This window comes from Glycine soja, chromosome 1 (assembly GCF_004193775.1).
Source record: "Glycine soja cultivar W05 chromosome 1, ASM419377v2, whole genome shotgun sequence".
NCBI lineage: Eukaryota > Viridiplantae > Streptophyta > Magnoliopsida > Fabales > Fabaceae > Glycine > Glycine soja.
The window spans coordinates 50,688,785-50,715,073 of record NC_041002.1 but is presented as its reverse complement, the minus strand read 5'-3'; the positions used below and the strand labels follow the sequence as shown (position 1 = coordinate 50,715,073).

The following is a 26,289-nucleotide window of genomic DNA, read 5'->3' as shown; positions in this document are numbered from 1 at the left end:
TATTGATAAATATTAATTATTAGTTTTTTTAGATGAAGGATTTGAATCCGTGATTTCCTCTATTTCTTTTTGTCTTTATTATTAAATCAATCTTATATCTTCACATCATGGAAAAAAATAATCTCTTTTTACATGAATTAAGATAGAGATAAATAAATTTTGAACTATTTATTGTGATAGGGCAAGGAATACTGAGCTAGGTTTTGAAACTAACGTATTTTAATTTATTGTTTATCTGGGTTATTTTATAATTTAAACACTTGTATTAATGTTTTGGAGTTTATGAAAATAATTAATAATATATTGTTTCTGAGATTATTCAATAAAATTTTTAGAATAATTATGAAAATAAATTATGACTTATATGAAAATAGTTTTTTTTCTTCGATTTAAAATGACTTATACATAAGTTTTTAAATGATAATAATCCCTTATTCAGCAAATGCTTAATCAATTTGTTTATCCATATACAACTCAACTTGCCCACCTTGGTCACTTAACAGAAATTCGAAAAAGGTGGGAATTTTCTGTATCACACGTGATATAACTCTAGCCTTTGACTTCTTGTTGTTTGTGGATTTACTTTTAAGTTTCAAATCAAATACTGTACTTAATGTAGTAATTGAAAGCCCAACAGAGAATCAAGAAAAATTGGAAATGCAAGTGTCGTGTCGATTATCGATTATAATGCTAAAGATCAATTGTGTTGGTTGACATTTCATATTCATCAGACGTCCTAATTAATCAATGATGTTTGTTCTATTGCACATCTTAAGCGAGTTCCACAACATACTGGGTATGTTGTACCAAAAAATAGATATACTAACATTGTTGAAAATAAAAATAAAGATTAGGTAAGTCTATATCTCTTTATATTTTGTTACAACTTTTTTTTTATCACATCTTATTTAACAAATCTCATTATTTTATATTTTTTAATAAATTTTAACCAAAAATAAAAAATATGATAGGATATTATTTGCATTTATCATTCTAAAATAGTATCTACATGCTCTTTAAAGAAATTTAATTCATTTGATGAGAGTGTATTATTAGCAACCATCTTACCTATAAAGTTTCCAAATCATAATTTAAAGGTTCAAATTTTGAGTTATACTTCCTTTTTTTTACACACATTTACACGGTCAATAATTTAAAGTGTGAGATTCATATCAAACAAGTTATGTTTTATCTTTTTGATAAATCAAATTTCAAATTTAAGACATGAACATCTGATTTTTACTTAAGGATTTAAAAACATCGACAGCATAATAATATATGTAATTTTGGACTGTACCAAACAAATGCCATTTTTTTATAAGACTTTATTTATCTTTCATGTAAATTCTTAATTAGTGAGAATTTCTTTCTTCTAATGAATTGGAAGATTAAAAATAAAAAAGTCCATTTTCCTACATCCCGTCCTAACTTAACCTGAAAGAATATGCTTTTATTGGATTATTTTGTTTATTCCCTTATTTTCCCTTAAAATACAATGAAATTTAACATGTAATAATGACAATAAAAAAATACCACAGAATGGGTGAGTGGTGAGCATGAATTTATGGCATAAGGATCCGAATTTGTCTGCGATTAAAAGGCAAAGTAAAAATGGCAAAAAGAAAGTGAAAATTGTATTTATATTTTTAAAGAAAAAAACAATAAAAAGAGGAGAGTTTGTTGTTGGTGTTGGGTTGTATGAGCGGTTCAACAGGAAAATCTCGCGGGCCTAAAAAGGTTTCACATTTCTCTCTCTCTCTCTCTCTCTCTTCTCCGTCAATGCCTTCTCCTCTCACAGTCACAGGGTCTGTTTGTTAGGGTTTCCTTTTTTTCCATTTCCCCCCTTTCTCCCACACTATCTCTTTCCGCATTTTCCCAATTAGGGTTTGTTCTTTCTTTCGCTTGTTACCCATTCTCTCTTCCTTCTTCTTCTGTTCTTCATTCATTCATTATTATTGTTATTTTGTGGCGCAGATGTGTCATTGAGACAGAAGAAGAAGAAGAAATTGGAGGGGGTGTGTGATCGGGTCCTCAGGTGAAGATCTGAGGCTGTTGGTGTCTCTTTTCTTTTCTCCGAGTTCCAAAGATGAGCGCTTCTAGGTTCATCAAGTGCGTCACTGTTGGGGATGGTGCTGTGGGCAAAACCTGTTTGCTTATTTCCTACACCAGCAACACTTTTCCCACCGTTAGTACTTCCTTTCTCCCTTCTAAAAACATAATTTTGGGTTCTGGGTAATTGTTCTATTCCGCAATTTATGAAGAAATTCAGCTGCATTTGCATTTCATCTCCATTTGGGACATGTTTCATAAGCTGCAACATGTGTAAAGTTTAAATGGGTCTCAGTTTATTATTTATTATGAAGTTTGGTTAACGTTTTTTGTTTTGTTTTGTAATGAGCATTTGGTTAACTATTTGATTACGTTGTATTTGTATATTTAAAAACAGGATTATGTGCCGACTGTTTTTGACAATTTCAGCGCAAATGTGGTTGTCAATGGGAGCATTGTGAATCTGGGTTTGTGGGATACTGCTGGTAATGCTGCGTGATTATTGTTTCTGTGATGTTGGAGCTTGGAAGTTTTCTCTGGATTTATTGTGTTACTTGTGGAACAGGACAAGAGGATTATAACAGATTAAGACCTTTGAGTTACCGTGGTGCCGATGTTTTCATACTGGCTTTCTCTCTCATAAGCAAGGCCAGTTATGAAAATGTCTCTAAAAAGGTACTTCGTGGCAATTTATTGTGGTCATAGTGTTTTGGGTGTATTTCTTCTTATTTATTTTGATAATTATAAGGTTTCTGTATGGCCTGTAATGAAGGATGTATGGATCATGTTATATGTTAAGAAAATAATTCATTTATAAAAAAAGTCGATGATAAATTGCATGTGTGGTTTCATTTTCAGTGGATTCCGGAGTTGAAGCATTATGCTCCTGGTGTCCCCATTATTCTGGTTGGCACAAAGCTTGGTAAGCTTATTGCTGCATAATGTGATACTGATATTGAGTACCATGCATTCATTAGATACTGCCTTCTGGCTTGTTTATTTAATTTATTCATTGTGGCTTGTGTTACAATGAAATATAGGAACTTATCCCCATGGATTTCATGATTGATTAATGTTGACTTAAGATACAAGTACAGCACCTTTGAAATTTTCCTTTATCTGAATGATGAACTGCTGAACCAGATTTTGTTTTGGCCAGAAGTGGCTGTATGTCTGGTTCATTTTATTCTTTTTTTTCCTTCTTTAGATTTTTATCACCATTGTTTTTCCAACATGTAGCTGATAATGCCATTACATTTAATGCATGGATGTTTCTGATTGATTAATTCATGGATTGTATAGGTAGTTAGGCTGGCCCTGCCTTGAGATATGTATTAAAATTATCAAATAATCTTCCAGTGAGGTTCATAGCTTGTTTTGTTCTATTGAGGGGACAAATGGTTGTTTTAGTTTCTCCATTTGTGCATATTATATTGATGGTTTTCACAACCAATAGTCCGTTCCTTATTATTTCGTGATTTGTGATGAGATAGACCTTCGGGATGATAAGCAGTTCTGCATTGACCATCCTGGTGCCGTACCTATTACCACAGCTCAGGTGAGTATTGTTTTGGGTGCTCTGGAATCTTGTTTAGTTATTTAATAAATTAAATCTGACTTGTGCATTCCCTTGAAGGGAGAAGAGCTTAGGAAGCTGATTAATGCGCCAGCTTACATTGAATGCAGTTCAAAAACACAGGAGGTACATGGTTGAATGCATTTCTTTTACTTTTTTAAAATCACAATGGTTAATTCAATATGTTGTTTAATTTTTTTGGGGGGTATTTATTGCAGAACGTGAAGGCAGTCTTTGATGCAGCCATAAGAGTTGTCCTTCAACCACCTAAGCAGAAGAAAAAGAAGGGTAAAGCACAAAAGGCCTGTTCGATATTGTGATTCACTAGGTGTTAACATTTGACTGCCCTTTGTTCTCCCTGTATTACCCTCCCCTTCTTTATTTTTATCATTTCCTTGCTATTGAAGAAGTTGTAGTTTATGTGGGTGTTCCTCAGACAAATACTCTAGATCTCCTTGAAGCATAAGTTGGCTTAATGCTTTCCTTTCTTTGAATTATTGTAAACTCTAATAGTCAAATTTGCATTTCATGATTCCCACCTTTTTTTCTTGTAACTTTCGTTTTGATTTATGTATTAATAGACTGGAATATCCAGTTAGGATAACGACCTTGTTTGCTTGAAGATATATATTTAAATTATATTATTTTTCAATTCAAGGTTTGGCTGTGTGCACAGATTTTTTCTTTTTTTTTGTTTCTTAGTTGTCATTTGGTGGGATAGAAGAGTTAGGCTGAAGCGGTTTCTTCGTTTCCTCACATTGTCTCCATGACAAATCCAAGTGTTTTGAAAAAAAAAAAAAGACAAATACTATCAATGAAGTTTGATTTTGATGATCATATACGGATAGTGGAAAATAATTTTATATGATGAATTAATTAGAAATTATTGATAGTATGATTTTTAAGATGATTATAAAAGAACAAATTTCATGTATGGTAATTTATGATAATGACAGTGTAAAATTCAGTATATAATTTATTTTATCATAAGGATTTTTCTTCATTCAGTTAATTTTTTTTAATAACGAGTGCCTGCACCTTTTTGGGGTATAGTGCTAAACTGCTAATCTCTGGGGCCTGCGCGTTGACCTGGCCTTAATTATAAGGTATTTTTAGTGGGTTATGAATCTTTCCAAGTCAATTTATATAAAATTTAAGTCAAACCACGTGACTTTTTTATCCACTCTATGGTAATATCATAATATGCAAAGGAAAATTATTAATGTTACGAAAAATTAAGTCCTTTTTGGTTTATGCATAATAATGAATTTTAACTTTCACACGCTGAGAATGGATTTTGCTTTCTGTTATGGTTTATGCTGCATGAGGAATTGAGAATCACATCTAAATTAGCATAGGAAGTGAACTAAAATTTTCAATGAGCCCATTTCAAATGAGTCTCGTCTTGATGACCGATTTTTGGCAAAACACGTAACGTCTCTTGTTAGTATTAGAGACTTGTTACAGACCAGAAACATGAAGCAGATACGCTTGTAGATTACCCTACTTAAAGACAGAATATGAGGCGAAACATTACTAATCTTGTTTGAGAAAAAGGGCTATGCATCACCATTAAACTCATTTTTTTTTATAGACCAACGTATCACATGGGTCTTCAGTTGCATTCAAATCTGTCTCAATTTCTTACATATTAGTCTTACATTTGAAAGCATGTATATAACCATTTTTAAAGAAATTGACTTTTTAAAAAAAGATAAATTGGGCGGAAGTACCGATATGGTAACGTTACATCTAGATAGCATCCAACATCCCATTCTCGCCTATCAATGTACAATAATCCATGCTAAGAACTAGGCAAATGATAAAAAAAAATACACTCCCTAACGAGATAATTCTATTAAAAAGGAAAAAATAAAATGACTAAGAACTACTATATTTTTTAAAAGAATTATTACAAAAAATATTGATAAGAATAACTTAAAAATCTTTTTCAATTTTCAAAATTAAAAAACACTAATTGTCCGACTATAGACTCCACTGGAAATCGATAAGTCCTTCTAAACTTTTGTGCACACTAAGAATTTAAATATAGCAACTGTACTACAAGTAATTTCTCTTAACTGGTGTAAAATTGGAAGAAAAAAAGATCTAACAATGTTTAATGGTGGCTCAGTCTCATTAGTTACACAATGAATCAGAGTCTTAACTCAATGACCGAGTGTACATTTGCTGTCAGCACATATCAGGAAGGAACACAAACTTGTGGTTCTTCAGTTGAAATCTAAAGACAATTGTAAACAGTAGCTGGAACTGCCCAAGAACAAATTGCTTCAAAATCTAACACGACAACAACAAGGGTATCGGTCATCCAGCATGTGAAACCTTGATGGCTTCATACTTCTCGCCTACCGCACCCCCTTTTTGTTTCTGGAACTCTATATAGCGCATGGTACTGGCTAAGAAAGCATTAGCAGCTGGATCTTGAGTTGTGGTATCACTCTGCATCTCATTCATAATTAACTCAATTAAGCCCTGGATAGCAGCAACGGTGACTTGTAGGTTTCCCTTCTCAAAGAAGTAAAGATACCTAGAAAAAACATACACATCATTATTCCATTTCACACAGTTGCGAGGCAAAGAAGAACAATATGCAGACTTAAGATTATGGATGTTAATCTTACTTATTCAATATCTCAATGAAGAGCATTACTGATCCAGTGCTACCTCGTGCTGCATTTGCCATTTGTTGGGCAGCATTTGCAATTCTTAAAGCCCGCTTAAGACATAATAGGACCCTGGTTCAAAAATAAAAAAGAATATAACAAAAAAAAACAGTAAGAATCATGATTACATAAAGTAAGAAATAAATTCTCAAATTCCTTTTCAAATATTATGAAACATATCCTCCACGTATTTTTTCGCTACCCACCCTGCTTTTCCAACTTATAATGTTCTGCAGAGTTAATGTAAGTATGTTCACTCTCTCAAGGGACGGCAGCATTGGACAAAATCATTCTTACTCTCCTCTAATACACTCCTCTTATACATTCAACTCTTCATTCTTGAAAACAGGATATCCTTTATATGTACTCTCTTATGTAGCCACGTCTTCTTCATTTTGTAACATGTTTTATGAGTTTATATATCAATATTTCTTTTCTCTTTAAAGATGATTTTTAGTTTTCTCAATTATTTTAATCAATGCTCAAATTTCTTCAATCAACATTAAGTATACTGAAATATTTGCAAATCATCATCAAAATAAATACTTGCAACTCATCAATTAAACTAATTTTTAAATTTTTGAACATCCAATAACCTTTTAACCAATAAAACAATATTTTTTAAATATTTTTGAAATTTATATTTTTCACATTTCACGCATATTTACAAATGCACGCAGTGTACGGGATGCTAGATAGTTACATACTTACATATGTATCTCATAGTTCTAGAAACAACAATAGGACTATTTGGACATGCAAACAATTAAAATTCACCAATACTTCTGTTCAACCAAACAGTAACCACAAAAAACCCAGAACAATCTTACAAGCATAGCACTGCAAAGAAACAAGCATTCCATAGAAGTCAAAAATCTCACAGAAGTCATGTCAATGGAAACAAACCTCTCTCCATCTTTCATGTTATCATGATCATCAACCCAAAACAGATGTGAGCATGCATACACAGCTCTGCATTGATCTGGCTTCTTTAAAAGCTTTGCTGAATACTGTCCAATGAGAAAGCACAAAAAAGAGGAATCAGTAGAAAAAACATATATTGAGCACTATTTCAATAACGAAATTCAATAATTACCCCTGTGGCCTTGTGAGTTAAAGTATCCCTGTTTTCAACACCAAAGACGTGCATCCTTTGAAGAGTCCCTATTATTAAATGGATAGCTGTGATCTGTGCTCTGGAATCCTAGTATAAAAAACAAAAATGCATAGTTGAGCATGGCTAACCCATAAATTTTGTCAACATAAACATTCCTCCCCCCAACTCAATACTCACCTTCAATCCCATGAAAATAACAGGATTGTTTTTTGAGGAAGGGAGGGAAGCACAAAACTAGTAGGGAGTACTTACAGAAATTTCTTCTTCATATAGAATATAAGCTTGGGTGAAAAATTCATAAGCAACAGGTTCCAATTCACAGTCATTTGCAGCCTTAATGCAAGAAAAGAAACAACAAAATCAGCAAATATAGTTAGGAAATATCATTTTGATGTGATAACCAAATATATTCCAGTACCTCAGCACATTGCAAGTACAACTGCAATGCTAATTCTGGTGCCAGGACACCTGACAAAGTCTCGATGGTCTGAGAAAAGACAAAAGGTACCACCAAAAAATTAACCAATTAACTATGCATAATCATTTAAAAATATATTGAACACAAACCAAAAAAGTCAACAGAGATATCATGCAAATGTCAACTGTTTAGATTATCAGTTGACGTACCAACAAAACTTCACAGCCTCTATATTATTAAATATTCAATCATCATTTATACAAAATTATGTTTGCATAAATCACTGTTAAAAAGAAAACAAAAACCCACATCAGTTATCAAGGGAAAAAAATTACCTGATTTAAAAGCTGAAAAATTTTCTTTGGTGTTGTTGATGCATCATCTCCAAAAGGATTTTCTTCTTGACCTTGCAACTGTCTGACCAACTGTAGATGATAAAGTAAAATACACAGCATAAATTCTACTATTTTACTTTATTTTAAAAAAAAAAGAATAAGCGAACAGCGTAGTAGCAGACAGCCATTTTCATTTTAATCCAAGATAAAACAGGGACAGACACAGGGAACAACAGCATCAAGAAAGCATGAAGTAAAAGGTAATACAAGTCTTAGCATTTTGGTTTTGATTTAGATATTACGGCTCATAGTGCCACTTTATTTCAATGAGCAATTGAGCTCCCAATATGACTCCTGCCAGCTGGAAATATAAAGACAAAATTTCCATCCAATCCAATGGTGAAAATTTTCAACTTACAAATGCAGTTGCCTCATTTATCAAAGATATCAAATAGAAGGCAAATCAATTATCTACTCAAGCTTCTAGCATGAAATCAGAAGGCTTAGCATCATGTTAAGTAATCTATAATCAAATTCCAAAACAATTATTACAAAGTAAAGTCAATGAAATATTTCAATCAACTTAAACATCAAAACCAAGCTAAAATGCTGAATTAATTTGGTCTCAACCTATGCTTTTGCTTCCAGCACTATAAAATATCAATTCATCACGATGTAAGCAACAAAGCAAAACAGCACACAATAAAATCAGGCAACTAATCAAAAAGGTCTGCCAAACCAAACCTTTAAAGAAGAAAAAACAAGAGGTGGAACAGTGAAAGGCAGGCGTTTTGGTCCCCCGTTCAATATGTGCTTCCTCACAGTATCAATGATCTGCAATTTAGTGGATGAAAATTATGACACAAATTAAAGGTTGAACTCATAAAATACAGCACAAGCCCCAACTAACAATGTAGTTTGCAGTCACAGGTAACATATCAAACACAATTAGCACAAGTTAGAAATATTAAAATCACAGGTAAGCATTCGTATTTACAGGAGTCCATGACCAATTAAAATGTTAAAGAAATATCCCAAGTTAACACTAACTTCAGTTGAGTGCTTGAGAAGTATTTATTTTCTAATATTTGCCTGGGTAAAATTCATGTGCAGCTTCAGTCCAGAAGTACTAGTAAGTAAAAAATGTGGTCAGCAGAAATTATTAACTGGAGTTAGAAAGAGAAAATTTCCAGCAGAAAAAACAAGTACAAAAAAAAAAAAAATTTGATCATCATCATAACACATGGATATAAGCAATTCACCTTAAACATTTCTTCTGGATCATCATTATAAAGCATCAGGATTAGGCGGGCAAGAGAATTCTGCTCCTCTTTGAAATCATCTTCATCCAGCTAAGGGGAAAGGGGAAAAAATAAGTATAATGAAAGGAGAATGGATCACAAAAATAAGGATTATTTTAACTGACATTTATAAGAACATATGTAACATTATATTATAAAAGGTGACATTAATGGGAGAAGTCAAATAGGCATTGTAAAAAATAGACAAGACAAATGAGACTAGTCATGGTTACTGAAATGACCTCATTATTAGGGATTCCATCAGAATCCTTGATAAGCCCCTTTATCAGTTCAAACAATGCTTCAACCTACAAGCAAATCATGCTATGTTATAATAAAAACTCACAAAAAATCAGACAAGTAAGATATAACATACCTTTTCTGAAGTAGAAATGCGTGTTCCGTTTTTCATAATGCTTTGAATAATAACAGTTGCCATGACCTTAGTAGTTGGAATGTCAAGGTATTCCATTACGCGAGGATAATTTGAAAGCTTCAATGCAGTCATAATATCATTATATTTCTCTAGTGGAGCAGTTAATAGAGCAACAATCTGCTTAGTTGCCTTGTTGTCCTCAATTTTTCCCTTGCCAGAGAGTTTTTTCACACATGCTCCCTAACAAGCATATACAGTGAGAGCACAGGTCTTAGAAAACACAGGAATAAGTTTGCTTCCTTACATTAAAAGAACTACTGTTGCTATAAATTCAATCAGACGTGCATGCATTAAATGCAACAACTATTTTCTGATACATAAAATTCTACCAAAACTGTGTCTTTGATTGAAAGGAAGTATTGGTTTATCACCATGAGTAAAGAGATAAAATAAAAACAATGTCAATGGCTACATTCAGGTAAGATTAATTGTATGAATGAAAAAAGTTAAAACATGAAAATGTGCAAAGCAAACAGTTTGAAATGAAACATACCAAAACTTGATCTGCATAATCAAGTCGATCAGGGTGAACATGAAGAGTGAAGGTGAGAAGGGACGAATATAAAGTTACAACTCCAACAGTGGGCATGTCAGGCTGTGCCTCTATCACCTGCATAGCAATTGAAGACATCATATTTCACAATTGATGAGCATAACAGCAATAACATTGTATCATAGAAAAAATGAGAAGGATGTAAAGAAGTACATTTTTTTTTTGCCTCAAGGAAATCCAAATCAAAAGTATGAAAAAAAGACATCCAATATTCAAGTGGCAAATGAAAATGACAAAACACAAGGTTCATAATCCAACACTGAAGTGATGAGTTATGAAATAAATATTTAAATATAAACAGAAATGTAAAAAGGAAGAGGAAGAATCAAGAATAAGCAGAGAATTTATGTAGTATACATTTTAAAAAGTATATAAAAAAAATTCATAATAGCAACTATCCTGCTCTCCCACTAAAGCATCTAAGAGATCTAACACAAAGTAAAAATGGGTTTTTGCAGGCTATATCGTTGTAGTGTCACTATAACACACAAAAAGATACTACTGCAGCCGCGATGGCACAATTGAAAACTGCTCCTCTATAGCAAGCTATTCACTACTATGGGTTAAATCATTTTGGCCACAAAATTAGACAAACCATGACAGTTTATTGACTTTAAGGCAGCAAGCAGTATAGAGATACATATGTTTGCGCTACCTGAATATAATATCCAACAAAAAACGAGGGGGGGGGGGGGGGGGATACCTTGCCAATCGCATTGCTTAATTTGGAAAATGCTTCCACTTGTAAAAACTCTGGCAACACCTCTGCACTTGAAGCAGCATAATTCGAAAGCCTTTCCATTAACTGGGACAGTACTGTCTTGATGTCCACAGATGGCTGAAAAATATGGTGGGGGAAAAAGAGACAGAAAGCTAGTGAGTGCCGATACCTACTGGGTTTGCAGCATAAAGTGTCATGGAAATTTTGGATGTAATTTGTATAGTTCTAAACAAAGTATACAATAGCTACTGTCAAGCATGTGCTTATCAAACCACCAGGGAAAACAATTGTATGCTTAACTAATTAAACCATGGCATTCAACATAGATTGGTTCCCCTGACAGGTGAGGCCACTCTATTGTCCAAAGTATGGGACAACAACTAGAACTCAAAGAATGCAGATACTATTTTATTTAAACAAATTATTAGTACCTATGTACCATCAATCAGAAAATTATAAATCTCAAAAATAGAATATAATTTAAAATGGATCAGTGAGTGTAACATTATCTGCAAATAAATGCAAAAAAATATAGGTAGGCTGGCTTTCATCTATTAGATATGAACATACACAAACTTAGAATTATTTAATTAATGCAAGTTTCAATTTAAAATCATATTTGATAGGAAAATTTTGGAATGCCAAATACATCCCCTCCTCAAATTCTAACTGTCCAGCTATTACAGCCGACAGAAAGTTGTGCAACAGTTTGTAACTCAGACGATGTGCTAATTGCTCATTACTATATAGATGTTTACTTTCTCTATTTTTCAGAATTTTCTGATAAATATCTTCTATATTTTATTTGTGCTTTTTCACAATAAAATATAATATTACTACATTAGTAAAACAAAACTGTGCAAGTTCACTAACATGAACTTTCATGGTTTGGAAGGAGAAAAAACATATATACATTAAGGCATCCTCCAAAAGTAATACAAAAAAATGTGCAAGTTCACTGACCTGAAGTTGAGGGTAAGCACCCAACAACACATCAAGAGTTTGCAAGTGATACTCATCGGGGAAGACTTGAATTATACAATCCATCAAGTAAAACTGAGCCAACTCATCTTTGCAATTCACAACCTGTCCATGATAATTGAGGAAAACAAATCATTTTTTTCTGGTTAGAAAGTTAACCATATCTTTGATGATTAGAAATAGAAACAATAAAGCAATTAGACCTGCTCCAGTACTCTGGGAAGCACAGCATCTTTGTACATATCTAGGTCAACACCCTCTATCTGACTGAGAACATGAAGATTCTTTCCAACCTAATAATGTATCAAGGACAAAAAAGCAAGAGAAGCCTTCTATAAGCATTTCATCATTTAAACAACCCCATTGCAGAGAAGCAAACCAGTTCTAGGCTTCAGGTATTACAAGATCACGCAACTCGCTCCTTTCCTTTTCCCGTTTCTCCTTCTCCCGGGCAGGCCCCTGCAGACCAGAAAGCCCGACAGCAAGCCTCAACTCAGGGTCAGCTAAGAGTATGAAAGATTCACATGCATTACTACACCTGCATGACCAGAAATCATGCCCTCATGATGTGCAACTATTGTGACGACATGCATGTCCGAACACGCGTGTGTAATGATGTGCAGACAATTCAACCAACCTGATGTTGCATTCGCACCCAAAGTTTGTTCATTTCAGTGAAATTTTGGAGCACGAACTCTACAGCATCTGCTACAGTATCCGCATCCCTACAGTTGTCAAATTAGGCATTCACACATCGGATTAATTTCAAATTGGTGCTGCTTTAAAATAATTGCCACTGCCCCATATTCAAGACATACAAAAATCCAAGAGTGAATCAGAAAGACATAAGAAACAAAAGACGAATCATTAAAAAAAGGAAACAGAGAAGGAGGATCCAATATTCTTGTGATTCCAAGAGTTGAAATCATTCATCAACATTGCAAAGGTGAAGTGAGATAATAGTGTGGTCAGTGGTCCTGATAGAGAAATGGTGATGCTTAGGGTGCCATCAATTATGTTCCAAATGTTTACTACTGGCTCAGTTCATTAAAACTTCAAATCCAACTCAACTAAGAAACCTCAAAGAGGAATAATCCTGCCTATGAAAGGAGCAGAGGGCAAAAAATCTTGCTTACTCACCCTTCGTACTCTGAACCAATATCTGGCAATTTATCCCTACTAACTTGAGAAAGGTAACTTCTGAGAAAGAGTCCACGAACAGGGTGCTGAATGCCTCGACACATCTCCACGAGATCCTTAAGAACATCCTTTGCAGGAGCTTCCTTGGATTTGATGTATACTGATCCTACTGTACAGAGGAGATACCTGATCGCAATCATAAAATTAACAGCTCACAAGTAAGAAGCATATTAAACTCGAAAGAATGTACACTTAACCACTGCAAATCTTCAAAGCATTAAACCCCTCTCACTAAAAATTAGTGCAAATAATGAGGTTCAGAACCACAAAAACATATGCCAAGGCATCAGTGAGAAAAGTTACGTGCAATTTGTTTTTAAGCAAGCCAAGTATTTTTCACCATGAGTCGTGATGAAATAATAAATATCAATCTCAACGATGCCCCATTAGCAGGAATCACAAATTTCAACACGACTGTGCATTGCTCCACATACAAAGATAAAAGAAAATAATTTAAATCAGAATTTGGAAACAAGCTTAACAGACACACAATCTACTGTTGGTACAATAAATATATTATTTATAATAGAACAGTCGGGAACAGTTTCCTATCATGAACAAGGTATAATCAACAAATAAATATGAGAAGAAAAACGGATTCCGCAAAGCTGCCCCTTACAATCGGGGCAAAATGTTGCCGGCGTGCTGGACGAGTTCATAAAGATCAATAATGGAGCAACCGCGACGAGTCTCTTCCTCGAAGAACATCTCCAGCTTCCTTAACTGATCAAAGGCGCGCATGTCTGAAACAACGAATTCAGCGAGAGAAAGACGCAAATTAACAATCGCGAATACAGAAACAGTTAGAGGATCCAACGGAAAACAAGGTAACGATGGATCTGAGAGAGGAACAGACATAGTTCGTAGTACTTGTGAGGCGAAAGCTTGGAAGTCCTGAGCTCGGAGAGCATCTGAGCCGAATACTTCAAAGCGTCCCTGAGATTGTTCGAGTCCTGCGACGAATCGAAATTGGATCCGAATCAATTAGGAATTTGGAAGGCGAATCTGAAAAGTTAGAGTGATCGTGGCTGCGGGGAATAGAAAATAGAAGGAAGAGAGAGAGATTAGGGTTTAACGGAGGAGTTACCAATGCACGGTGCATGTAGAAGGAATTCTGCTGAAGGCCGGCGATTCCGGCGGCGAGAAACTTCTCTTCGTCTTCGGTTCCGTCCAACATCATTCTCGCTTTCTCCGTCTAACTTCGCTTCGAATTCGATCCCTCTCTTAACTACCGGTCCGGTCCGACCGAGCTAGTATAGTTCTTCGTGCTGGTCTCCGCTTGGGAGAAGGGAGAATATGCCTCCTCTTAACCTCTCCCTGTTCCTATTTCACTTTCACCCCCATACTATTACTTATGTTTTCACTCTGCTTATTGTTTGGTTAATAATTAATACCCTTTTGTCTCATTTACTTCTCCACCAATATCCTAAGTATTTTTGCTTCTCATCTACTTTCCTAATTATTCTCCATCAAGATTGTCTTTTTATCAGTATTTTTTTTCATGAGATCATCAGTTAAGCATAGTGTTAAAACTTATTAAAAACTAAAAATTGTGTGAGCCTTCTTGAATTATAAGTATAAGATCCACATAAAAATATAACTTTTAATAAATTTTAATCAATAATAAAAAATAAAATCAAAAGAATATCAGAAGAAGATGTATTAATAGCATCTCTTAAAATTAGAATAGTTAGGAGTAGTTTTAGTCTTTAGTTGTCATTTATCACCAATACGTGTTTCGGAATATTTCTTTAATGAGAATGTTTTTAGATTTTTTTTTCAACATTTTATATCTTTCAATCATCTATCTTTTTTATCCTTATTTTTAAATTCAATTTTAATATTTTAAAAATATTAATAATTAAAAATAATTATATATCATAATGTAAATTATTTATCATAAATCTAAAATATAATTTATATATTAAAAATATTTATTTATTACAAATTTAAATTATGATGTAATTTATATGACTAACTTTATAATAAACCACCTATGATATACCTATCTTTTAACCGTTAAATTAATCTTATACTTATATTATATTAACATGCACCTTTTACACCATAGTCTTTATTTGTCCATTTTTTTCCCTTTCGTCCTTTACATATTTGTCATGAATGAATCTTTTATCATGACCAATAACACCCTCGTTGTTTTTCTTGTCATCATCACCACCAACAATAATAATTAATCCTTATTCCTCAACAACCATTGCAACCTCTTTTTATTGTTGCAACAAGCCCCAAACTCCCTGGCATCATATATAACCTCTTGGTCACCATGTATTGCCACAAACTAGCATAGCCAAAGTTTCCTTACATCATCTTTGAAAAGATTAAACAAATGACACCATTACAGCCTCACTCCCATTTATGTCCTTCGACGTAAACACCACAACAACAACGCCATCGTCCCTCCACCACACTTCACTCCCGCGTATTTTAACAACAAGCTCTCACTCTTGGAAAAGCTTAGTGTGAGTGCACATACACAGTTTTAAAAAAGAATTATCCACATAGAAGTAATTTGATTTTAAAAATTTGACTTTTGAATGTTTTGTGAATCATCTATTTGCAATTATTCTTTTTTTAAAACAAATATATAAGTTTAAACATGAGTTCTGCTCAAATCATGTAATCTACAAAAGCCCTAAATCAATTTCGAAATTATAATTATTCATATGGAAGTAATTTGATTTAAAAAAATGACTTTTAAAGGTTTCATGAATCTTTTTTTGCAATTACTTTGTCATTTTGAACAAAAATACAAGTTTAAGCATGATTTTGGCTTGAAATCATATGATCTACAAAAGCCCTCAATCTATTTCGAAAAAGAATTAACCATATGAAAGTAATTTGATAAAAAAAAAATGGTTTTTGCAATATAACAATTTAGGGCAGCTTTTAGTAGCTAACATATGTTTAGGACCTTTCAAACAAGTTATTCAAGCAATTTTTGATCATTTTTAACTGAAAATGTAATAAAATAAAATAATAATAAAAACAATGTTATATTATCACTTAACAACCAAAATGAACAAAAATATTGGACAGAAAAAAGTTTGAGAACATTGACCAATTATAAAAAATTTAAGAATCAAAACCATAAATATCAAAAAGTTTGGGAAACTAAAAACATAGTTTGCTTAAGAGTAAGTTAGATGTGTCCCTCCTCAAGTTTAAGAAAATTGTATATGCTTCCTCTTCTTTTGTAAAATTTACACATGTATCCTCTGAGGTCTAAAAAAATTACATACATTTACCTTTTATTTTTAAAACCTACACAACATCTTCAATATTATCTAAACATTTGACAATAGGCAAATCATGTGCATTTGACAATTTTAATTAAAAAAAATTTAAACATATTTTTTATCTTCATAAATATGAAAATCTTTAAAATTTGTCGCTGCAAAACTATTAGTCCTCACAAAATTTAAATATATTACTTTTTTGTTTGGGACTAACCTGAACCTACGTATATGTTCTTGTAAAAAGTGTCAGTTTTTTCAATCTTAATTTTTACATCAGTTATACATATAAATTATGTAAAAAAAATTGAAAAAAAATCACATTTTCTACAATATCATACACATAGGTTTGGGTCCAGACCAAAAAATAATAGATTTAAATTTTGTAAATATGAAATATAGACAAAAAAATTTATAGTGATGATGAAAGATATATTTTAATCTTTTTAATCAAAATTGTCAACACACATTATTTGTTACTGTCAAATGTTTAAATTACATTTAAGAGATTTGTGCAGGTTTTAAAAAAATGAAGAAAAACATGTATAATTTTCTTAAGTCTTAAAAAAGATAGATGTAATTTTCTTAAATCTTAATGGAGCTATATGTAATTTACTCTTTACCTAAATTCAATTTTACCTATAAAAAAATAAGTACATATACAAATTTTATATATAAAAAAAAAAAACCTAGTTGAATCTATGCTATTCACTAATTATTTTTAGACATAATCTGCATTGATTATCCCAATTGTAACAGATATTACAATTATAATAAATATGAAGATAGTAAATCAGTTTTCTGTTATTATATAAAATAATTATAATTATTATAAAAGATGGTAAATAAATTCTAATAATAATAATTGTCAGAATCTGAATAAACATAAAAAAAAAAAAAAAAAAAAACACTGCTAAACAGATAATTGGAGTGTTATTTTTGGTGTGGCCTTGGATCGAAACAATTTTGTCTTTCAACAGAAATGGCTTCCTACGCATGGCATGGTAACTTGTATCCGTGCCTTTGTGAATGATATCGTTGAGGCTCAGAATGAAGGGGCATGTCCTCCAACCTTCTCCTACTTGCATGCAAACTTATAACAACGGATTATATATATATATGGACACTGCGTCCCAAAGGTGTCTTTAAACTGAATTGTGATGGAGCTTCTCTTCAAAGTGATCTGGTAGTAGCATGCGATGGAGTAATTCGAGATGATCATGGTAGGTTCATCCAAGATTTCTCTCAGAGATCTAATAGGACACTGTTCGCCTGTAAATGCAGAATTATGGTCTGCGTTTCGTGGCAGACAGTAAATTTAAAAAGGTTATTGTGGAATCTTATCAGATTAATCTCATTCAGGAGGGTTGGCAAAATACTCATCCGTGTTTTGGAATATAGAGGAGGTCCTGAAATTGCCTAATGATTTTTTTTTTTTGTGTTTAACTAGATGTATGTGAGATTTTTTATTTGATATTCAATTAATCTTCTTCGGATCAGTCTATTTTGAAATAAAACAATACTTCTAATTACAATTTCATGCTGAAGCTAAGGTCAAATTCCAGACCTTGGTTCAAAAATTAATCACTTATATTATATTGTATCAATATCTTTTAATAGACTTGTATGATGACTTTGACTCGCGTAGCTTTCAGACATATTCTAAGTGAACCGAACATTCTTGTTGATGCTTTTGCTAAACATGGTTTATCTATCAATACTGATTGTCAAATTTTCTGGAATGTTCCTGTTTTTGCCTTGGACCCTAGGGACTAGGGTGATGCTATTTATAATGTTTGCCCTAGTGGCTTTTAAATGAGTTGGAGTATAGGAGGCTGGGGTGTAAAATCTTTTATTAAAAAAACAATTCATAGTATAAGAATATAAAATTTTAAAATTATAATGATCTTAAAATACCTTTTTTATGATAAATAAATTTTTATATAAATAAAAATATTATGCTCATGAGCATTTAAACTAAATAAATACTAAAAATATAACAAAAGTGATCACATATGAAATATTTGTAATATAAAAAAATAAATTTTAATCACAACATTTGACATTTATTTTTTGTTTTTGTTCTTTTATAAAAAAAATTCATAATAACTTTAATAAATAATGAGAACTAATTTTTTTCATATAAAATATATTTTTTATATAAAATTTTATTTTTGCTGAATATAAAAGTTAAAACTAAAAAAAAGAATTAAGTTCCGATATTAAATTATAACTTAACCGATAATAATTTACGAGCCTTGCATAATTTTTATTCTAGTCGAAATGACAAGTCCTAGACTCCCATTCTCAACAATTTTCAGTATTATCTATTTTTTTTCTTTGTTAACAGAATTGGGTTGTGGGCCTAACTAATGGCATTCCAATTGCTACTAGCACCTACTATGCGTTTTTATTAATCATAATGACGAAAGTGTCCCTCAAATGAAAATTTGTTTCATTTGTTTCCATTGTATATGAGGAAAAAATGCACAGCGGAAGAAGTTTCTGTTGTATATAAGGATTCTTACACACAAAAGAAACTCATTTCCATTGTGTATCTTTACAAAATATGCTTTGGAAACTTGTGGGCATTGCATAAGACACATATCAATGACAAAAGTGATTGTGAGAGGAAAAAAAGCTAAAAGACATGTATAAAACTTAACAATACAAGCAATAAGTCTCAGTTAACAAAAATTCAAAATATATACTACAATTTTCAAGTTGTGTTGAAACAATGGACAATTGAAACCTCCTTGGTGGGTTGTATTGTCCATTTGTTCTTACACTACATGAATATGTTGACCGTGGCACACCCTAATTGTACTAATATATATTTTGAATATTCTATTGGTTGTAACCCTTCCTGCTTGTATTATTAAGTCTCATATCATTTTTCTAACTTTTTTCCCCTTAGAATCGCATTAGTCTTTGATGTGTGTGTATTATCTTAGGCAATGAAAATAAGTTTCAAAATGTATTTTGCAAAGACAATTGTTTTCATTGTGTTATAAATCTTATACACAATGAAAATTTATTTTTGTTGTGTATCATGATTTCACACTGTCATATACACAATAGAAAAAAGTTTTCACTGTGTAAGAAATATTCTTACACACTACAAGAATCATTATACATAACAAATTTATTTTCACTATACATTCCTTTTCCATACAACTAGAAACATGTTTCCATTTAAAGGGGCATTTTTGTCAATACAATTTACAAAAATGTCTAGGAGGGTGCTAATAGCAATTGAGAACACAAATGCTTTTAAAAAGCCCAGTTTCCTTCCATTCCTCCTCTTGGATCCACTCGATCCAGCATCCTAGCCTGCATTATCTCCCTCACCACCATTTTCTGTGATTCCTAATACTACCGAACAGTAATGCCAATGTTAAATTATTCGGTTGTTGGTTGGTGTCGTTACACTTACAGGCAGCACAAATTATTTTTTTGCTTAGTTTTTCTACAAAGCAACACAATAATAGATAAACATCGCCAAGATCAAATTTTGTATTTTAAGGATTTTGTTTTTGTTGAATATAGTCTATTGCCGAAATTTATGCATCTGTTTTGTTTCAACTTTGTGATTGATTCCCTTCAAAGAAGAAAAAAAATTGTGAGTGATTGCCCTATATAGGACGAGGAGGGGCCAATAAAAAAGGACATTGATTTCCAATGATGCTTCAGGAATTTTCCTTTCTTGTCGATTATTCTACCTACATAATGGTTTAGGCACTACACCATCTCATGGGCTAATTATAACAGTTCAAAAGGTCAGTGAATTCCTTTGTGATATCAACCAAATGGCCACGACAAGGAAAATTGGAAAATCATAAAACGACAGCTCCATTGATGTCCAATTGTCAATGGACGATGACATGCTTTGTAAAGGTCCACCCATGTTAATGGACGATAATTACGGTTCTCAGGTTGAAATTTTTTTACAGTTTTTTTTTTCGTAAAAAGAAAAATTCAATGTGCAATTTCTTAACGCGAAGCACCAACTTGAATCACTCAATTACAAGAGAACAACTTTTGAAGGCATTTAAACCTCTACCACTTTTTCGTTGTGCCCTGCCGTAAACGCAATGTTAACACTAAAAACAACGTAATGTTTTGAAACTAACCATGTGATTTATTTACTTATCTTTGCTTGAGTTTTTAGAAAAAAATATCTTGTTTATAGTAGAAAGTGGATAATAGTTCAGAGAATGATGGAAGCTAAGGAATGTCTTTGACTAAACGACTCACAAACCGAGATTCAATCTATTCTGTTCTACATTTGCTATGGTACTTGTCTTGTAATTAAGTCTTACACATGATTAACAAGATTTAACCTAAGAACATTCAATTGAGAGAATCATAATTTGTCTTCTCAACTCTGTCTTAGAGGTTCTTATTCATGGATCCTCCTCCCCAACCTAGTAACAGTCATCCTTGCACTTAACTTCCCATCAATTTGATATTATGGGTGTCTTAGTAACAGATTTTCCTTGATGACCATAACTACTTTAAAGAGGGTATAGAAGTGATATAACATTAGTAATGGGATACAAGGATGTCCTAAGCCTGTCGGTGGGCAACCAGTAAAGTACATTTACAAATTATAATAATGATTTTAGAACATTAAAACCAATTATCTATAACATATTATACAAAAATAAAAAAAATCTTTTACCTATTCTTGTCGTTGCATCTCTACAGTATTTTCAGTGATAAGAAAATCTGAATCCTAGGTAGAGTTTTGGGTACTAATATTAATAGGATATTTATGCTATCATTTCGTTTCAATTAATTTTGTTTTTCTAATATTGAAATACAAGTTTAATAGACATGCATTTTCAATATAAAAAGAATTTACAATGCAAATCATAAAAGTAATTCCTAAAATAATTTTAAAGCTAATTATAATACATTCATATAAATATAAATATGCCATACATATAAAATTAGGATACATTCATACAAATATACCATACATATGAAATAGTTATTGTAGAAGTAAAAAATATTACACTTAATATATTATCTATTCTTTAAATAAATGCAACTGTACAATGAATTATGCTTCTTTCCTCAATGGTTTTAGCCACATGACCCAGCAATTATATTGTCATTTGGGTGTCTTTTTTCTGATAAAAAATAAATATATGCAGGGGTCCCAATCCGCAACTTCCTAGCATGCGACAAGTTCAAAGCCATCTTGATCTTAGCTCTCCTTATGCCATCCACACAGAAAGGATTGTCTTAGGTGTAAAAGAAATTTGGACAAAGACATAAAGTTATAACCACTTTGTTTTTCCTGTGATGAAAATTAATAATATGTTTGAAGGAATTAACCGAAAATTAGTTGATAATTGAAAATTAAAAAGAATTGAAAAATTAGTTGATAGTTAAAAATTAAAAATAACTTGAAAAGTATAAAATAATAAAATAATAAAAAAATCATATTTTATTTAGAAAGGATAATAAGAAAACTAAATAAATATATAAAGAATAAAATAAAAAAATATAAAAAAATAAAATTTAATATTTTAGAAAATGTTATTTTTAAAAAACATTAGCAACTATTAAAAAATAGTAAAAAAATTTGTTTACTAAATAACTAAATAAACTTTATAAAAAAAATAAAAACTAATTTGACATGCTTTGTGGAAGATAAACTAAGCGGTTAAACAAAATACGGTTTTCACTTTCCATGTCTTCGTCCATTCATATACTTTGTTCATCTCGTATTATATGTTTTTTTAGGCATTTTAGTTTATTTAAAAATATATATTTTTTACTATTGTTATTTTAAAAATTAAAAGTATATGTTAATTATTTTCAATTAATTATCTCCCCTGGATATTTAAATTAATTTATAATTATATTTTTATTTTTAATAAAAATAATTTTTTTCTTGAAAATATACGTTACATGATGTATTTTTGAACTCAAAAGAGCTCGAAAGATGATCCGTGAATCCACGTTGGCACGGTAAAGGGTCCAAACTTTGATAAATATAACAGAAAAAATTGCAAACTTTTTTTTTTAAAGAGGAAACGTGGCCTCTTGTGGAATAAATGGAAAATAAATAAAGTAAAAAGTAAACGAAAAATCACTAATTTTCTCATAAATAAAAAATAAATCCATATTGTAACTAACAATAACTCCAATAAAACTAAAAAAAGTGAAAAATAGAATAACGGGTTGGATTATATTCGTAACAAGTAAAATCTTTGTAATTAAGAAGTTCCAGTTTTTTTTTTTGACAGAATAACAGTTACAAAATTTGAGATTACCGAGATTTTTTTTTTCAAGCTCCATTTGTTGCTCTTCTCTCCGTGTTTTGCTCTTCTTCTCGTTTATGTGATATAACAAAAACAAAGCAATTATATTTTTCAATTGAGAAAAAACTGCAAACCTAAGATGAATATAACAGTACTCTGCTCCCAACAAAAATTGATTTAGTTAAAATAAAAGGTGCACTCATATTTTATAAGAATGTGAGTTTTTACTTAAAATTCTTGCTGCTAAATACTAATCTGTAAGTATTTTTTTTTATAAATGTCCTTTAACTCTTCTAAACTTTAATAAAATAAAATAAAAGTATATAATATAATAGTACTGCAACAACCAATATCTCCGTATAATACTATCTCACATAGAGAATCCCTTCCCCGAACTGAAGTTGCTTTTCTCCCGTGACCAGAAAACCAGGCATCATCTCAGTTTGTCTTATCTGAAACTGATTATGGTCATGAAGTACTAATAAAGAGTTATTACTAAACGCACCCATTTAATTTAATATAAAACATTCATACATTCCATATTTTAAGATAACAGCGCACGTAAAGCATCGCTCTGTGCTAATGTGAGGTGGATTAGTGGGTCACATGGATAGCAAGATACAAGTAGGTGCTTATCTAGTTACAATTTTTTTTTCCTCAAAAAATATACCTACTTATAAAGTTTCCTAAAACAATTGTTAAATAGTATGCAACTTTAGAATAAATTATTCCGTCCCTGAAAAAAAAGAATGAATAATTATTCTGAACGTACCAAATTTATGAAACCTACAATTTCATACATTGGATTGTTGATAGTAAAAGACTAATAATAAATTTTAAAACGAATATAAAATTAAAAAAATGTAAATTAAGAGTTCTGTTTAGAAATTCTAAAGTTTGGACGGAATCTATATTGAAAGCTTAATTAATTTGATGTAATTTCCCAATTTTCTTTCTGTTTTCCTAGGGTATTTGACAGAATTCTAACTTAATCAGTGATATTAATTTTAAATTTTAAGTATATAATTATGTTAAATATTTAGAGAGTAAAGTTTGATTTGTATAAAAAATCTTATTTAATTAGAGAAAATTATATTCCATAAATTATTCCTGTAATAGAAAAAACATATATTAATCTTTTAGTTCCTATTTCTATAAAAGAAATTATTTATATCATTCTCCCTCTCTTTATCTAACAAGTATAACACTTTTACAATGCCATACAAGTTAATTAAATTATTCATAAAATTTACTATGACAAAACTCAAAATAATTAAATTAAAGGTTTAGGCCATTGTGCCATATGAAAGAGCAACCACGAGATTGTGGGGGCAGATATCGCACTAGAAAACATTTGAATTGCATTTTAATCAGTGCCCAAGTTAGACACGAAAGTTATCTATAAAAAAAAGGTAGAGACGAAAGTGTATGATCAGGGTATACACAAAATAAATTTTAATAAAATCGTTACCGTATTATTATTATTATATTTATGAGAACATGACAATATATTTAAGTTTAAAATTAATGTGGAGAATATTTTTAAAAAAAATTGATATACTTTGTTAGATGTTATTTTTTTCGTTTTAAAATAATCGTTATCTTATGTTATTTTACATAAATAAAAATAATAAATAAATAAATAAGAATAATAATTTTAAAAGATTAATATTATTTCATCATTAATTTATGACTAAATGATTTATTTGATCATTTATTTTTTCATTCAGTTTAATCTTTATTTTCTTTTAAATCAAATTTAGTTATTTATCTTATTTTATTGATTTAATTTAATCTACCAATGATTTAAGAATAAATTAAATACTTTATATCACATTTTAATCTAAAATTTTAATGTATGTGTTTGTAGGTCTTTTCATTTATATATCAGTTAACTTGTTATTCCTATGGAATTTGAGATTTCACGTTAACACATATACTCTAATAACTGTAATTTTTAGTTTGAGAAAAAAATCTCAAATATAAATAATTTTGAATCGGAAGGAGTAATATAAAAAAATATATTATTAACATAATCTAATTAAATTCATAACTAAAATGATGATATGAATCATTGCTATACAATCATGGGATGTATTAAAAATATCCATGAATAGACGTGAGACTATAATAGAAATTTTGTCTTGTCTTTTCAACAAAGTTATTTTTAATTAAACAAACTTTCATAATACTTTTATAAATATTTATTCGAAAACCTTTTAATTATTTTGTTCATTGAAGAAAAAGATAAAGACAAAAAAAAAAAAAGAAGGTGAGGACAGAAAATAGAAACCCATATCCATAGAGCATAATAGAGTGGAGACAGAGTGCCGCTATTACTAATTGGCGAGAGAAGTGTGAAGAACGCCACCACATGTGCACTCTCTGTCATGAATATCCCCCATCTCCTTCCTAATTGCCTTTTGTTTCTCACTTCTTTATCATAATCAATCTCATTATTCTCCCTTAAATGACGCTATTGCCCTTTTTGTTCAATGCTTTTTCCTTTTCCTTTTCAACCTCTCTCAACTTCCAATCCAACCAACCAATCTTTTTCTTCATCAATCGCACCTCTTTCAAACGAATCTTATTGACAGAACCTTTAAGATATAATTAAAAGATATTCAATATATTTTATTAAATAATTTTGTTTTTCTATAAAATGATATTATACTATTTTTAAAGCTATCAATTAAATACTTTTTAGCCGATAGATCCATTCAAATTTGATACAATACATACACGAGTAACAAATTTAAATTTTGAACATGTAATTGTGTTTAATATTCAAAGAGAAAATATTTATAATTATTTTTCAAATATTTAATATAACTATATATTCAAATCTTAAATCTAAAATGTTTGATTAATCTGAAATAATCACACATCAATTAGTGAAATAAGAATGTTTTATGGTTTGATGTGAATGCAAATTAACATGAATGATTAAGGATTCAATATTAACTCCCATTTCTTTTATTGGTTTTTTATTTTTGGCTGACGAGCAATTCTTCCTAAAGAGTAATTGTAATCATATAAAACTGCTTACAATTTGAACTTTTGTGGTAATATTCTAGATAAATCTCTATTTACAATTAAAAAAAAATGCTAGTAGCATTCTGTCCAATAACATTAGGAGTGGCTTTTGTTGGCAAGCTCAGAATGCTACAATTCATGCACATTATTAGGAGAGTGCCAGCTGGCACGCCATTAAAAAAGCACTTCCACTGAAATGCCTTCTGGAAGGGTCAACCTGTCCGTATAACGCACGCCGTTACAGTTTTGACAGTCCGTGAAACGGAGAGTGGCATCATCGTAATAACAGTCAAAAGCAGAGGGCACTTGCGTAGTGCTTGAGGTGGGGTTCACATGCGGCCAAGCTCCAC

At 31.1% G+C, this 26,289-nt stretch overlaps 2 protein-coding genes across 4 annotated transcripts; one reads left to right on the top strand and one right to left on the bottom strand.

The window, feature by feature from the left end:
- Positions 1–1,646: 1,646 nt before the first annotated feature.
- LOC114419644 (rac-like GTP-binding protein RHO1) lies at positions 1,647–4,229 on the top strand. Of its 3 annotated transcripts, none has more exons than XM_028385393.1 (8): positions 1,647–1,737; positions 1,975–2,185; positions 2,447–2,534; positions 2,615–2,724; positions 2,908–2,971; positions 3,543–3,607; positions 3,686–3,751; positions 3,844–4,229. In XM_028385393.1, exons 2-8 carry the CDS (start codon positions 2,087–2,089, stop codon positions 3,943–3,945), a joined length of 594 nt encoding a protein of 197 aa, XP_028241194.1. In that variant the 5' UTR covers positions 1,647–1,737; positions 1,975–2,086; the 3' UTR covers positions 3,946–4,229. The 3 variants fall into 3 exon arrangements, with proteins under 3 accessions (XP_028241194.1, XP_028241201.1, XP_028241185.1); XM_028385400.1 differs by having other exon boundaries at positions 1,723–1,805; XM_028385384.1 differs by having other exon boundaries at positions 1,724–1,884.
- A 1,407-nt stretch (positions 4,230–5,636) lies between these two features.
- On the bottom strand, positions 5,637–14,730 carry LOC114419614 (vacuolar protein sorting-associated protein 35A-like). Its single transcript, XM_028385337.1, has 21 exons — positions 14,459–14,730; positions 14,228–14,324; positions 13,991–14,114; positions 13,312–13,497; positions 12,809–12,896; positions 12,574–12,630; positions 12,375–12,464; positions 12,154–12,276; positions 11,173–11,307; positions 10,410–10,526; positions 9,857–10,096; positions 9,723–9,788; positions 9,442–9,531; positions 8,924–9,013; positions 8,180–8,269; positions 7,845–7,913; positions 7,679–7,759; positions 7,406–7,513; positions 7,216–7,319; positions 6,268–6,381; positions 5,637–6,173 (listed from the first exon to the last, which is right to left on the bottom strand). Exons 1-21 carry the CDS (start codon positions 14,549–14,551, stop codon positions 5,951–5,953), a joined length of 2,385 nt encoding a protein of 794 aa, XP_028241138.1. The 5' UTR covers positions 14,552–14,730; the 3' UTR covers positions 5,637–5,950.
- Positions 14,731–26,289: the final 11,559 nt, after the last annotated feature.

What these genes read in the sequence shown, in the direction of transcription:
- LOC114419614 (XM_028385337.1), bottom strand. Translation starts at nt 14,551, where the DNA reads ATGATGTTGGACGGAACCGAAGACGAAGAGAAGTTTCTCGCCGCCGGA. An exon ending in AACATGAAAGATGGAGAGAG is followed by an intron (nt 6,382 to 7,215) that starts GTTTGTTTCCAT and finishes TTTTTGAACCAG; the next exon opens with GGTCCTATTATGTCTTAAGC. An exon ending in TTCATTGAGATATTGAATAA is followed by an intron (nt 6,174 to 6,267) that starts GTAAGATTAACA and finishes TGTTTTTTCTAG; the next exon opens with GTATCTTTACTTCTTTGAGA.
- LOC114419644 (XM_028385393.1), top strand. Translation starts at nt 2,087, where the DNA reads ATGAGCGCTTCTAGGTTCATCAAGTGCGTCACTGTTGGGGATGGTGCT. An exon ending in ATGAAAATGTCTCTAAAAAG is followed by an intron (nt 2,725 to 2,907) that starts GTACTTCGTGGC and finishes TTTCATTTTCAG; the next exon opens with TGGATTCCGGAGTTGAAGCA. An exon ending in GCAGTTCAAAAACACAGGAG is followed by an intron (nt 3,752 to 3,843) that starts GTACATGGTTGA and finishes TATTTATTGCAG; the next exon opens with AACGTGAAGGCAGTCTTTGA.